Genomic DNA, 14,430 nt, shown 5'->3' on the forward strand with positions numbered 1-14,430 from the left:
AGGTGCAGCGGGCTAATGCCACTCCTGCGCACGCGCGTGCGGCTCGTCACCGGCAGCAGCATCTGCACTATCCTGGATGGGGGCGGGGACGCGGGTCACCAAGGGGTGGGGTGATGGGCTGGGGCGTGACTCCGCCTGCAGGGGGCGCCAAGGGACCACTGTGCTCACGGTTAGCATTTCACAGATAAGGAAACCGAGGCTCCGGCTAGATTCTGACAGCCACACAGTTGGTAAAGAGTGGCGCCGGGCTGCAAACTCAGAATCTGGACCTCCAGAGCCTGAACACCTAAAAGAACCCTCAGCTCCTGCTGACTTATTTCAGGCTATAGAGGATTGTTTGCTCAATCTCAGCACAGTAATCTGGAGAATTGGCGGGGAAGCCCCCAAAGCAAGCTACTCCTCTCAGGAGGACCAGCGGTGGAGAGGGAATTTTAACCTACAAAGCATCATGTCTCCTGGTCCCCTTCTGCAGATGAGAAAAAAAATCAAAGCTCGGCAAGGTTAAAGCTCTTGCTCGGGCGTACAGTTGGGAGCCTTAAACCCCTATGTGTGGGCGCCAGCTGTCCTGCCCACTGTCTTACTGCTCTGGGACCCTGGTGACGCTGCTGGGCCCTGGGGAACAGGAAGAGACAAACATGCCTGTCCTTAGCCTCTCCTGCCCCAGGCACAGTCAACCCGCTGCACTCAGCCTTCCCTCTCCTGAAAGACTCAAAGCCTGTTCCTGAAGGCGGGCTCAGCTTCTTCCAGCACTCCTGCATGCCTTTGACTGCTGGGGCTGGAGCTCCCTGCGACCCCTGGGTGTCCCTCCTGTCTACTCAGGCGCTGGTCTCAGCACTCTGCCTATACTAACCAGCGAAGCCCTCCTAGCCCTCTGAGGTGGCACTTATATTATTGTTCTTTTGCAGATGAGGAAACACAAGTCCAGAGAGGGTTATATGCCTTTCCCAAGTACACACAGCCAAGATGTGATGGAGCCAGGCTGTCTGACCTGTGAGGTTATTTCTTAGCCACTCCTCTATCATGGTGACAAGGGATGGATGTCACTGGGTTGCAGTCCTCCCAGAGTGTTGACTTGCTGGCCTCCTTTTACCTCCACTGCTGCCCTGTGGAGAAGCCACACCAGTCCCTGTCCTTCTTTTAAGAGAGGAGGCGCAGAGAGTTGCAGTTGTAACTAGGTCAACTGCCTCATCTTGGCTCTTTTCTCCTAAACCTCTGCCTCCTAAGCTCCTGCCACCAACCAGATTCCTCACCCTACTCTGTCCAATCCCTGCTGACAGGTGACCTCACTGCCTGGTATGGGGCTCCAAGGAGGTGGCCGTGGCCAGGAAGCAGGTGCCACCAGGCTGGTTCCCACGCCTCTAGCCTCCTGGCATGCCTGCCTCCCTCTGGCTTTCTTGGAAATCTGATGCCAGCAACCTCCTGCTGGGATCTCAGCGGAAAGTATTATTATTGTTAGTGATGCTGTGTTTGGCTAAAATGTGCCTCTAAAACCTCAAAAGGAAATTCACACACCCAGGGGGGCTAATTGCCTCCTAATTTCTATTTGTACAGGCCCTGGAGGCTTGACCTTAGTCCGCAGAGGTGCTGGTCAAAGGCAGGGCGGGGACCTCACCCTGGATGGTGGCCATGGCCAACAAATGCTTTGTAATAGCCGTGACATGACATGCCCAAGCCCAGGAAAGGGCAGGGAGGGGCCTGCCCTAGGCTGCTGGCCCACTGGGGCTGGTATCTCTGGCAGGTCGCGGCAGCTGGTCTCCAGCAAAGGGAAAGTGGCAGAAATGTGGGAACTTGACGGGGCACAACATCAGGTCCCAGATCCATGTCTCAGCAGTACAATAAATCTTCCAATGGCCTTAGGCTTCTGCAGAACTTGGCAGAAAATAAATGTACAAAGCTGAACGGGGCCCAGGGTCAGTATTTCAACCCTCCTTTTTTATGGAGGATAAAACTGAGGCTCGGGCTTGAAGTGGAGAAGATAGTGAAGTTGGACAGAAGATGGGTGGACAGGAGGTGTCTGGATGCTTAGGACTATGCCTTTCTGTGGTGCCCCACTTCCAAACTCAAGGAGTGGACACATGGCCTGCAGCACATGTCACCCCTTTCCCTCAGCCCTATTTGTGGGACAGAAGGCAGGAAGACAAGAAAGCAACCTGTGAAACAGGCTGGGGTCAACCCCCTTCTCCCCAAGGTAGGTCCTGCAGTTACACTGCTATTGATCAAATGGCACCTTATGGAGAGGAACAGAGGTGACCGTGGTCCGAGAGGTGCCGAGAGTCTGGGGAGCTTGGCTTCCTCCCTCCCAGTGTGGGGCTGCACCTCTGCTCAGCTCTGCCCAGCTCGAGTCCTGGCACCGCAGCTCAGCAGGCACCGCAGCAGTGGGGTGCCTCTGACTGGTCCAGCCGATGAGGTTGTTGCCCGGTCCCTGGGACCCTCCAGTAAGAACCTTGTCTTGGCCCTGGCCCAGGCCCAGCTCCCTGCCCAGGATTCCAGCTCCTCAAGGCTGTAGCCTTGGATGCAGTCTGTCCCAGACTCTGATGTTTGCCTGAACCCAGCTCAGGAGCAGGGAGTAGGTGAGGGCTCCTGGCCAGAGCAGGCTGCCTAGGCAATGCGAGCATCTGGCAGATGCAGAGAGGGAACTGAGCGGTCAGAATCGTCTGGACCCAGAGTACACAACAAGATCTGCCTGTCAGTGCTGGGCCATTTGAGGTACCTCACTTAACATCTCTGAACCCTGTAACAGATGGATACTTTGATAATAACAATAATGATGACAGTGGTGATGACGAATACAGCTACAGCTCAACTTTACAGAGCCCTCATGGCTGTGAATACTTCTCCCCCAATAACTCTGATGATTATATTATTGAGCACTTACCATGTGTCAGTCACTGCTGAAGGTTTCTTTAATTTACCTCCTTTTGCTAAGCATTTCAGCTTCTTTGTGATTCACAACAGCCAGCAAGGTAGGACTGCTATGCTGACTACACGGTTTCACCAGGGCTGCTTTTGTGCGTGAAATGGGGCCAAATGCAGAGGCGCCCTGGGTCACCTGGTCACAGCTCTCTGACTGGTGTCAGTGCTCAGTGCCAGCTTGGTGTGGTGACCTTGACTTTCACGTGGGAAGTGAAAGCCCACAGAATGCTCTGCCTGGGACACATTTGTGTGTGTGTATGTATGCATATGTGTGCAAATGTGAGTATGAACAAAGGATATTTTTAAAAGAACGAGGTCAGAAATGAGGCCTAAACGGCAAGTATGTATTTTCTGTTGGTCCCCCAAAAGATGCTAAGACCCTGGTTCTCCCCAGTAAAAATCGCCGGACAGCATCTAGAAACCCTTAAGCTGGGGCACGGGCCGATGACACCCACATCCCTGAACAGGGCACAGGCACCAGGGTGCTTGCAATCCAGGGTTTCCGTCTGCACCAAGGTTGGGGACCACTACTTTGGGGGCTGTCCTTGGACATCTATTTTTGTCTGATTCACATAGTTCCCTAATAAATCTATCTTTGATGTCCATTTTCAATTTCATAAAGTGCATTTGCCAAACAAAAAATGAAAAAACTGCATTTTGGAGGTGAGTAAGATGATGGGATCTTAGGGGTCCTCTTGGCCGTGCCGGAATGTTACACTGCGACCTCTAAGTGTGGCAAACAGCCCTAGCCCAGTGCGGCACTGCAGGCCAGGATGAGGGGCAGCAGGGTGTTGCAGGACGTGGGATGCTATGAGGCGTCATCAAGTCCCTGAGCAGCCTATGGTGCCAGGGACAGAGGGCTCTGGGGCACATACACAGGCTGGCTGTCCATGGGCCCTGCCAGGAGACAAAAGCTGTGGGGAAGGTGGCCTTAACTCCTCCTTGGGCAGTTGGTCAGACCTTGGAAAGCTGGTCGTGGCGGGTGGCCTGGGGCTCCAGGGCCTTCGCTGCCCCCTGGGCCTTCACTTCATTCTCTGTACAGTTGCTGTTCCCTACTCCCCCCTCTGCCTTAGTGAAGATGGCAAACACCCCTCAATCTGTCTTTTCCATCCTTCTCCCTGCCTGGAAGATAAGGTTGCTCCCCAGTGTGTCATCCAGGGCACATGAAAGGAGATTTTGGGTGGAAAAGTTATGCATTTGTTGTAAAGTGATCATTTTAACACCACACTAATGTGATGAGTGTTTCCTTTTAAAAATGTATTCATTTTAGTAAAAAAAAAAAATCATTTAGAGGAAACTGCTGAGCAAGAAGAATTTTCCTACACTCAGAAGGAAAGGCTGTGAAAGGGCCACGGTTTAGGAATTGATGGCCCAAGGGAGAGGGTCTGATTGCTAGGCTGTAAGCCCTGGCCCTAGGGGCCTCACTATGGGGCAAGTCTCCCGACTACCTGGTCTCAGTCTACTGATCTGTAAAATGGGAAGGAAGGTCGTGCTGCCCCTACAGCACAGTAGTGAGGCCCACCTGGGAAACAGATGATCTGCACCTTGGAAGTTATCCAGCCCCATTGGTCCCCCAAGGGCAGCTGGGTTCACCCTCCAGAAGTGTTTCCCCACTCCCAGTGTTGCTGATAAATGTCTAACAGCAGGCTCTCGGGTAGGGTGGGGGTGGAGGGAAGTGGTCACAGAACTGATTTGCAGCATTTGACAATTTCTGGGGTGTAAAGACTCACAGCATGGCCGACGTTAAGCTATCAAGACGAACACAGGGCTAAGAAGAGAGGCTCCCATGAGATCCGCTCCACAGGAAGCTGTCTGCCAGCCCATAATAACCTCTCCCTGCTGGGACCGGTGGGGTGTCTTTGCATTCTCCTAGAAATATCCACTAATTCAGATTTATATCTGTCCCCCTGAATGAAATTCCTGTAGATGTGACATTTGGAGCAAATGAGTTCCTGAGCCCATATACAGTGTGACCTTGGGCAAATCACTTGACTTCTCCGTGTCTTAAAGTAGAGGCAATAGTAGTATGTACCTCACTGAGTTGTTGAAGTTGAAAATATTAAACAGTTTATAATGTAAAGCACTGGTAAGAGGTACAGACCTGTGAGCTCTTCCTGTTGTGGCAGTTGTGACAGGCATTTGCTGCCACTTGCTAATAGCTGAAAGGACTTTCTCCTTCCTGTGCAAGGCACCTTCCATGCTGGCCCCTCCTGGGCCATCCTAACCCTGGGACAGTCGTTGAAGCAGGTGCTCTGGCTTCCCCCTCACCCACCCTGCTCCCCATGTGTCCCCAGGAAGCTGTGCTGTGGGGTAGCAGTGTCCACTGACCTGTAACTGCCCTTCTTGGAGGCGATGTGCAGTGGCAGCAAGCCGTCCTTGTTGGCCTTGTTGGCATCTGCACCCTGTGACAACAGGAAAGCCACCACCTCCTCGTGGTCATTCTTGCAGGCTTCATAGAGGGCAGAAGCACTGTCACTGGCCTGCGTGTTGATGTCAGCACCTGGTGATGGAGAAGCAGGCCCACAGGTGATTGGGTGGTCCTTGCCTTACTGCAGCGCCCACTGTGTGCTGGGCACTGCTGTGCTAACATATGATGCATGAGATCTTTCATGAGGATTCCTAGAAAGAAGGAGTCAACCTAGGGCCATCCTCAGCCCCCTTGGAAATTGCCAGACCAGGGTCTAGTGGCCTGCAACAAGGCCTTTTAGGGGCCAATGGCAGCAGCAATGACGCAGGTATTTACTGAACATGGTCATGGCAGCCAGTCTGATGGCAGAGGCCATGGTGGATGGTCTGATGGCAGGGGTCATCCTTGCAGCCCTCACTCTGTACCAGAGAACCTGATCGCTACCTTTAACCGATCTCACAGCCCCAGCATAGCATAGAGCCCAGGGTACCCCATAAAGGAAAACCTGCATAATTCTGTTAATTGAAATGTTATTCTCTGCAAGAAATAAGAGGAGAATTACTTCCTTTCTTCTCAATAGAAACCAAGAAATCGCTGAACCATGCTAGGAGGAAGAGGCAGCGTCAAGCCTGGTGACAATCTACCTTCAGCTCAACTTTCTCCCTGGCCTGCATCTTGAGCGGTGAGGGCAGAACTGCCTTGCACATGATTTCCTGAGTAAAGAGGGGTCAGCTGAGAGTGGTGGATCCCATGCCCATCATCCTAGCGCTCTGGGAAGCTGAGGCAGGAGGCTGAAGGTTCAAGCCCAGTCTGGGTGAATTAATCAATTTATGAAACCCTGTCTCAACATTTAAAAAAAAAATTTTTAAAGGACCAGGTATGAAGTGTGAAGGCCCTGGGTTCAAGCTCAAGTACTGGGAAATCACATTCCTTCTGGGTTTCAGAAGGGGCTGGAGCTGTCATCAGTGAGGGCTGAGATCAGAGGCTTCTGCCGGCCACAGCTCATCTCTCTCTCAGGCTTCCTGGTAACTTTATTTTCTATTTCTTTTTTTTCCCCACTAAGTGTATTGGTACATTTAAAGCAAACAATACAGACCTGTCATGTAAAGGTACAAGATCCCAATGATGAACGTAACTATATTGTTTGCTTTTTAAAAAATCTCATTGCATTTATTGGTACCTTTTAATATTCAGTACAGTTACAGTCATTGTTGGGACCTTGTACATTTACATGACAGATCTTGGTTCTTGTTTTTTCCTCATTCCCCTGCCCTCCCTTTACCCTTCCCTACTTACAAAGACTTTGCTTCCATTTTTTCTTTTTCCTTATTTCCTTTCCCCTCCCCTTCCCACTTCCCCTTTATCCTTTTCTTCCTATTTCACACTCTCAATTATACCATTTGAATCTCATTTACACTTTCAGTTTTTCACGCCAGAGAAACTATTTGGTATTTACTCTAGTGTGTCCTATGGATTTCACTTAAGAGTATGGCCTCAATGTGCATCCATTTAGCTATAAATGTTTCTATAACTTTATTTTCAATGCCAGTGGACCACTTTCTTTTTTCTTTTTCTTTCTTTTTTTTGGTACCGGAAATTGAACTCGGGTCCTTGCACTTGCGAGGCAGGCCACCGAACCACTGAGCTAAATCCCCAGCCCTGCCAGTGGGCCAGTTTCTACTACAGTGGGAAGAGCACAGGCTCTGGTGAAAGCCAAGAACCAGCTGAAATTTCTCCTTCCTGGCTTCCAAGCCCGGGAGACTCAGGCAGCCTACAGGAGCCTCAGTTTACCATCTGTTGACCAAGAATTGTGAGTAATCCCTACCTCTCAGGAGTAAATAAGATAATGTGAGCCACAGTCCTGGCACAGAGATGCTGCCCAGCAAGGGACAGCTGTGTGCGATGAGAGGTCCAGGGCAGAGGTCGGATCTGCCCTCCTCACACAGGGCGAGCCAACGGCTGCTCCAGCTCGCTGTCAGACCTCAAAATCAGTCTCCCTGGAAGGCCTGGGCCCCCACCAGCAAAGCGGCCTACTCACACAAGGAAAATATTTGGATTGAAAAATGGCCTAGCTCACAAGGGGACAGCCCCAACTTAGTGTCGGCAGGAGCCCTGGGCAGATGTTTGGAGCTGGCAAGCTCAGCTTCACCTGCTGAGCACCCTGCCCTCCCCTCGGCCCACTGGCCTGGGCTCCCCTGGCCCTGCCTCTCCCTTTGCTCTCCTGTGGTTGCTCTAGCATCATCCTGGCTGCAGGGAAGTTGCCTGAGTCCCACTTTGCAATGGCTCTCACATGTACTGAATTATGTGGACCTGACCTAGATGCAGGCCCAGGGCAAGTGGCATGCGGTTTGGGGGCAGATGGACTCAGGGCAGAATCCAGGCTCCGACTGTGACCTGTCATTCAAGCACGGCAAACCTCCATGTCCTCATGTATGAAATGGGATAGGGACACTGTCCAGCCCGTGTGGCTTTGGGGAAGCTGCAGGGACCTAAAGTGAGTTAGTGCTTAGCCGTGTTGCTCACAGCAGGTCCTCCACAAATTACTCCAGATCAGACCCAAGGTCTGCATGACCTCTGACCTCTCTTGCTGGAGAGGGAGGGTCCTTCCCCTGCAGAGGGACAAGAAATCAAAGGGGAGATAGGAATGCAATGTTCCTTTACCAAAGGACGTCTGCCATGGCTCGGGGTCTGCCATGGAACACTGTAATGCAGGAAACATTGTTTTAGCTTCTCCCATTGAGCCTTTTCACAAAGAAGGCAAAGACTAGGGTTCAAATCTCAGCTCTGCTTCAACTTTGCCATGTGAACTCAGACAAATCGCTTCCCTGTCCTGGTCCCTGTCTCATCACGTGCAAGACAAAAGTGCTCTAAATGTGGTCCGAGGCTCCCTTCTAATCTCTGAGTGTGACTCGGCTGAAAGAGAAGCTGTTGGGGCATCAGTCGTCCAAGAACCCGGCTAGTTCCACAAATAATCTTGCTACGTGACTATAGATAAGTCGCTGTCCTTTCTGGGTCTCACATTCGTCATTTGCGAAGTGAGATGTTGGGCTGGAGCAGAGATGGCAAAGGTGTGGCCCCTGGGCCACATCCCCTGTCGCACCTAGATGACGTCATCACTAGGTGTTTCCCACCGAGGGCCCCATGGAGCTGAGACAGAGGCTCAGCACCCTTCTCAACGTGGCACTGCCACCAATGCAGTCCCCAGAGCAGAGCACAACCACAGGACACCTGCACTTCCCTTCCGTCCAGCAGTGCCCCCACGGGGCTCCACAATAACCCAGGAACCCTCAGCCACTCACCGTGCTTGGTCAGGAACCTGAGGGCCTCCAGCTGCCCACTCTGGGCGGCCACAAACAAGGGCGTGATGCCGTAGGCATTCTTGGATTCCACCTTGGCCCCGCCGCTCACCAGGATCTCCATTACCTCCACGTCATTGCGCGAGACGGACTCGTGCAGCGCCGTCCAGCCCCTGTTGCAGCGGTGGTTGGTATCCGCTCTGTGCTGCACCAGCAGCCTCACCGCTTCCGTGTTCTTGCGCTCACAGGCTGTGCCGGGGACAAGTCGGTCAGTGGGGGCCTGGGGAGACCTAGCCAGCCAAGACCATTCACTCATGCATTCATCAGTCATTCATTCAACAAATATCAGCAGAATCTGTGCTATACTAGGTTCTTGCTCCTGCCCGGAGCCTAAGCTAAGGGTTTAGAAGGCACGCTAACATCAGCACATATTTAGCATTGCTTTTGTGTTGAAGCACTTTGCATAATTCACTAGTTTAATCCTCCATCCTTAAGGACGTCATCATCCCCCTTCACACATGAGGAAGATGAAGCACAGAGAAGGTAGGTGACTTGCCCAAAGTGGCAGGAGTGGAATTCAAACTCCTGGAGTCAAGATCCAGAGTCTCCACCTGCTTGAACGTTTCATGATATCCTTAATGCATTTCCTTTTCTAATGTTACCTGCTTCAGTCCTCCACATCATCAAGGCTGGGAGAATCTTTCTAGATGATATTCCTGTGTATATTCCTGTCTAACCTCCCAACCTCATCATCAAAGGCTGCTTGTTTAGTTTGGGATAAAATTCAACCTTCTGTATTCAGCTCGTGTTTCTCAAGCTGTTCAGTCCTTCTTCTTACACCTCATCTTGTACCTGGACCCCAAGCCCATCCTGGGCTCTGGCCAAGTCTCCCCAGGGAGCTCAGGTGGTATCGGGGTCACCTGGGTACCTGCCCTGGAAACCTCTCTGTGCCAGTGTCAGGGGAGGGGATGGAGAGAGGGGCTGTCAGTGCAGTGTGTCGAGTAGGACCAAAGCCCCAGCTCTCCACCTCTCTACGCTTTGGTTTTCTCACCATAAAAAAGGTGATCAAGGGATGAGCAAGAGAGGATGTTGAGAGAAGGACTGAGGAGGAGCAGGTGGGTAAGGCCCAAGCCTGTTGCTGAGAAGCGGGCCTGTGACTTGCCGGCTTCCTGGGAGCTCTCTCTCTGGGACAGCTGAGGCTCCAGGTAGCAGCTCTGGCACCCATCTGGGCCAGGACCCACCATAGCTCCAGTCACCTGCTCCCAGTTCCCACTGCCAGTAGACATTCCAAGGGAGCCCAGGTCCACACCTTGCTGGCAACTCACTTCATGTCTCTGAGCCTTAGAGCCTCGTTTATAAGATGGGCATGAGAGCAGCGCCTATCTCCTCTGCCCACCTCATAGGGATATGGATGTAAGGGCTCCAGAAAAGAGCAATGCCTGACTCATAATGAGTCCCTCCATAAATGGCAGCTATGGTGCTCATTCAGACTCTGAGGCCGTTTGAGGGCAGCCAGCGAATATCTGGGTGATGCCCTGAGTAAGCCCAGAGGTTTTATTTTGTTAAACAAACATCCCAGATGTACACCCCCTCTCTCCTACCTCTTTGCCTTTGCCCATGCTGTTTCCTGGCCTGACCAGCTGCCATATTTCTCCTGTTGGGGTTCAGCTCAGGCACCTCTTCTGTGGAGACCCCTCCTCCTCTCAGGACCCCTCTCCCACACTCCCACAATGCTTCCCGCCAAGTCTTTCATGGCCGTTATCTGTTCCAGTGTCCTGGGAAAGTGCAGGCAAAGACTGCATCCTTTTGTCTTTGAGCCTTTGGTGTTCCTCCAGGTGCCTGGGCGGAGTGGGCTGGGGAGCACTTGGAAATGTTGGCTGTTTGTGCAGTGACAGGGCTCCCCTTCAAAGAAGACCACTTGGAGGCTGTGCACACTGGCCACCCACCTAGCTTCTGGACTCCTCCTAGGAGAAGCCACATGGACAGGGACTCACCTTTGTAGAGTGGCGTCTCCCGGGACTTGTTGGAGATGTCAGGCTCCGCCCCGGCCTGGAGCAGTGAGAGGAGGCAGTCCAGGTGCTCCCTGCATGTCGCCAGGTACAGGGCTGTCTCCTCCTGCAGGGTGCGTTGGTCGATGGTACCTGGGTAAGCTGGGGGAACATACCAGGAAATTCATGAAGAAGGAAGAAACCCACATTGCAACAGAGCAGTCCTAGTTTCTTCCCAATTCTGAAGCTGGACACATATGACCTCCTCTGAAGGTTACCACCCATGGGGGACCTTCACCTTGACCTTTCCTAGGGCTGGTTTAGCTTCCGGGTCATAGAAGTACAGTTCAGACGCTGCCTCTCCTCCAGGAGCCTTCCCTGTCCCTGTGTGCCTGTCCTCTTGCACTCCAAATGCTACTGTGGAAACTCTACCTCCCCTGCAGCTGTTTCTTGGAGTGTGTGGGGCTTTGTGGGGTCTGGGCGTCATCAAGGCCTAGTGACACCTGACTGCAGGTGTTACCCATCTGAATCCAGTTCGTAGCAAAGAGGGGGCTCAGTGAGGCTGTGTGACTGGCCCAGGGTCCCACAGCTGGTGGGAGACAGACAGCCTTGGCAGGGCTTGGGTGCAGCTGCAGTATTTTTCACACCAAATCAGCCCCTGGAACATTCTGGAACATGTTGGCAGTGGTTGTCCCAAAAGTAAGCCCTCTTTCATTCCTTTTCTAGGAATCAGGCTCTCATCCTGAGAGGCCTGGAAAGATGGCAGCAGGGAGTGTGGGTTGGGGTGAGGTGGGGACAAGTCACTTTCCTTCTTCCAGCTTAGTGACTGCAACTGTCCAGTGGAGGTGGCAACATTGCCTGTCCTTCCCCAGGCCCTTTCCCACTGCTGGCCTCACCTTGCTGCAGGACTTTCAGGCAGCCCAGCTGGCCGTAGTAGGCAGCCTCATGGAGTGGCAGCCAGCCCTCCTTGTTGGGCTCTCCCATATTCTTCCCATCCTTGATCATGGCCTTCAATGCCTCTTCATTGCCTTCCTTGATGGCCTTTAGCACAGGGTCCATGGGCCTGTGAGAGCAAGAAACAGCCAGGTCTCAGGTGCAGGAAGAGGCGAAGTCAGATGGCCTGTCTCCAGAGGGCAAGCAGGGCCCACTGGTGGCTAGGACAGAGGGCCACTGTGGGGGCCCCTAGTCCTTTTTGTCCCTTAAGCTGGTTCTAAGACCAGTGCTCAGCCCCTGCACCCCAGTAGCTGCAGGAGGAGTGGGCAACCCCTCCATCCTTGTGGTTTCCATGGCTGCGGCTAATGCTGTGCCAAGACCACGTCTACCAAAAGGATGTGGGCATGAACAGCAGCCTGTACAGGGATGGATAACTGCCCCTTGGGAGAGCCCTGCACTAAATAAATGCCTTCTCTGAGCACAGAACCAAGCACAGCTACCTGCAGGGCTGCCTGGGCAGCCAGGGCACAGACCCCATGGGGTGTTCTCTCTACCAGCACAGTGAGCCTCTCACTTATCCCACTCTGCTCCAGTCCCTAGCCTCACCCTGATCACATCTGGCTGCTGGAAAATGGAACTACTTGGTGACTTAATAAATCTGAAGTCGTTGCAATTGAAATCTTATAAAATCTCAAAAAAAAAAAAAAGATTCAGTGCTAAGGTGAAGGACATCTTTGCTTGGGTCATGAAGCCACTTTGCTCACTGGTTCATTTATTCACTAAGTACTCATTCATTCACTGAGCTTCCTTCCCCATCACTGGACAGACTGTGAGGCCTGTGGCTGCTGTGACCTCCCAGTCCTCTCTGGGGAGGGTTCTACATAAATAACTGCATTCTTCATGCATAGGTCCCTCCTTGGCAGGGCTAAAATGGGTTCTGAGGGTCCCCAAGACCAGCCCCTCTACCCTCCCAGCTGCTTCCTCCAGGGCTCCGCACTTCCTCTCAACTCTCAGCCTCCCAGGTTATTAATAGCATCAGGGCACAGAAGCCAGTGGAGCTACAGACCAGCAAGGATGATGGGAAACTGAGCGGTTAAATCCGGAAGGGCCATCAACACCATCATGGGCACTAAGTTCCACTTAGGAGCGCTCATAGCAGCCTCAGAAATCCCCGTTGGGTATATGTCCTCTCTCCTGGGAGGTCTCAGAGCAACCTTATTAATGGGGATGGGAAGGGGCTGTCTGGTCTGGTGGCTTTGTGATGTCATGAGAAGGAGGTAGGGACCCACCAAGAGCATAAGTCTCTCTAGCTGTGGTGTATAAGAGGACCAGATCTAGGATCAGACCACACACTGGTGGCTCCTCCGTGAGCTCAAAGTCCCCGCCCCAAGGGCAGGGAGGCTGCAGAGGAAGTCAGGCTACCAGAGACTGCAAGCCAGATGGGGACCCTGGAAGCCACAATGTCTCTCCAACCTTGTTCTACAGAGAAGGAAGACCCAGGGGGACCAACCCCTCTTGGGTAAGCAAGCAGGAAGTGGCCACAGGGTTTGGGAGGCTGGGAAGAGAAGCAAGAGAGGTGGCTGATGGCTGCCTCCTCTCCGTGAGGACCATGACAGCTGGGACTCCCCCATCTCTGACAGCGTGGAAACAGCAGGGCAGCACGGGGTCCTCCCTTACTTTCAGCCATTCTAGGTTCACCCTGGGGTGCAGAGAGGGGAGGGAGAGAGAGCAGCCTCCCAAGGACCCCTCTATGCCAGGCAAACAAACCGCTGCTGCGGTGCAGATCACTTATGGATTTGGGCGCTTGACACTTAAACAAAGGCACAAGCAAGGCAAAAGCTGTGGGTTTGGGGATCTGGGATGTGCTCAGATGAGCCCTGGAAGGTGGCACAGGGGACTGTGACATGGGACAGAGAGAAGGTGTGGCTACTCCTCTGTTCTGCCTCCCAGCTCCTCTGGGACTCCGGGGTTTTAAGGCCATCTCCCCAGTCTCCTCCTGATGGGGCCCTGGGTTCAAAGCCCTATATGCTTCCCCCGGTACACAGATGCTAGTCTGGAGTATCTGAGGGGCCAGTGGAGGGCTGCAGGAGCAACTGGGTCCCAGGGGGACATACCTAGGAGGGCTTGCCTGGGAGCTGTCTCTGCAGTGTCCCCTGCCATCCTGGGGCTTCATGCGTGCTCCCTACCCCCTCCCTGCCACAGCAGTTGGGGGCACGAGCTTGGGGGTGTGGGAGTGGGGCAGGGGTCACTTACGCCGGCTGGGAGGTCTTGAACAGGCTGCTGTTGTATTTCTGCATGACCCCCTGGAACAAACCCACGGGGGGCTGGGCTGGCAGGCTCTCGGCAGGCCCTGTGGACCTGGGGGATGTAGAGCAGGTGTGAAAGAGGGAAAAGTACTCTGCATAGGAGAAGCGGGTCATGGCCGAGGCAGGAGCGAGGATGGAGGAGAGAGGCTGAGTGACAGACAGACACAGGGCTCTGAACCAAAGCAGATGGCTGGGTCCTCTCTGTGTGCTGGACACAGCTGCTGCATCTCCGGATTATTTTTGGCCCTTGGAGGAAGCCCTGGGAGATTTAAATGACCATATAAGACAACAATGAGGTTAACCTCACTCCTACCCCCTCCTGCCCCTTCCCAGCCAACCACGAGAGCTGCAGATACAGAGCAAGGTGACTTTCGCCAGCCAGGAGGATGTGAAAAGTGAGAAGTGGTCAGCAGCAGGTCCCTGGATAGAAGGGGCTCCATCCTGGGGCTGGCCAGGCACTTCCCAAGGGGACTGGAGAAGAGATCTGTGGGCAAGTGGGGAGACAAGGGGGCCCAGGCTGCAGGCACACACCCCAGCCCCACCCCTCGCAGTCCTGGTGAGAGAGTCAGGCGCTAAGCCTAGAGATC

At 53.3% G+C, this 14,430-nt stretch overlaps 1 protein-coding gene across 1 annotated transcript in view; it reads right to left on the reverse strand.

Annotated features, from left to right (window-relative positions):
- The window catches only part of Asb2 (ankyrin repeat and SOCS box containing 2), a 34,109-nt gene that overhangs the window by 4,619 nt on the left and 15,060 nt on the right, over window positions 1-14,430 (reverse strand). The window contains 6 exon segments of the mRNA XM_033766822.1: window positions 1-72; window positions 5,242-5,413; window positions 8,620-8,865; window positions 10,611-10,766; window positions 11,501-11,667; window positions 13,791-13,895. Coding sequence (XP_033622713.1) covers window positions 1-72; window positions 5,242-5,413; window positions 8,620-8,865; window positions 10,611-10,766; window positions 11,501-11,667; window positions 13,791-13,895 — 918 coding nt within the window.

Source organism: Fukomys damarensis, unplaced genomic scaffold, assembly GCF_012274545.1.
Source record: "Fukomys damarensis isolate Sample0158 unplaced genomic scaffold, DMR_v1.0_HiC HiC_scaffold_21, whole genome shotgun sequence".
NCBI classification, from domain to species: domain Eukaryota; kingdom Metazoa; phylum Chordata; class Mammalia; order Rodentia; family Bathyergidae; genus Fukomys; species Fukomys damarensis.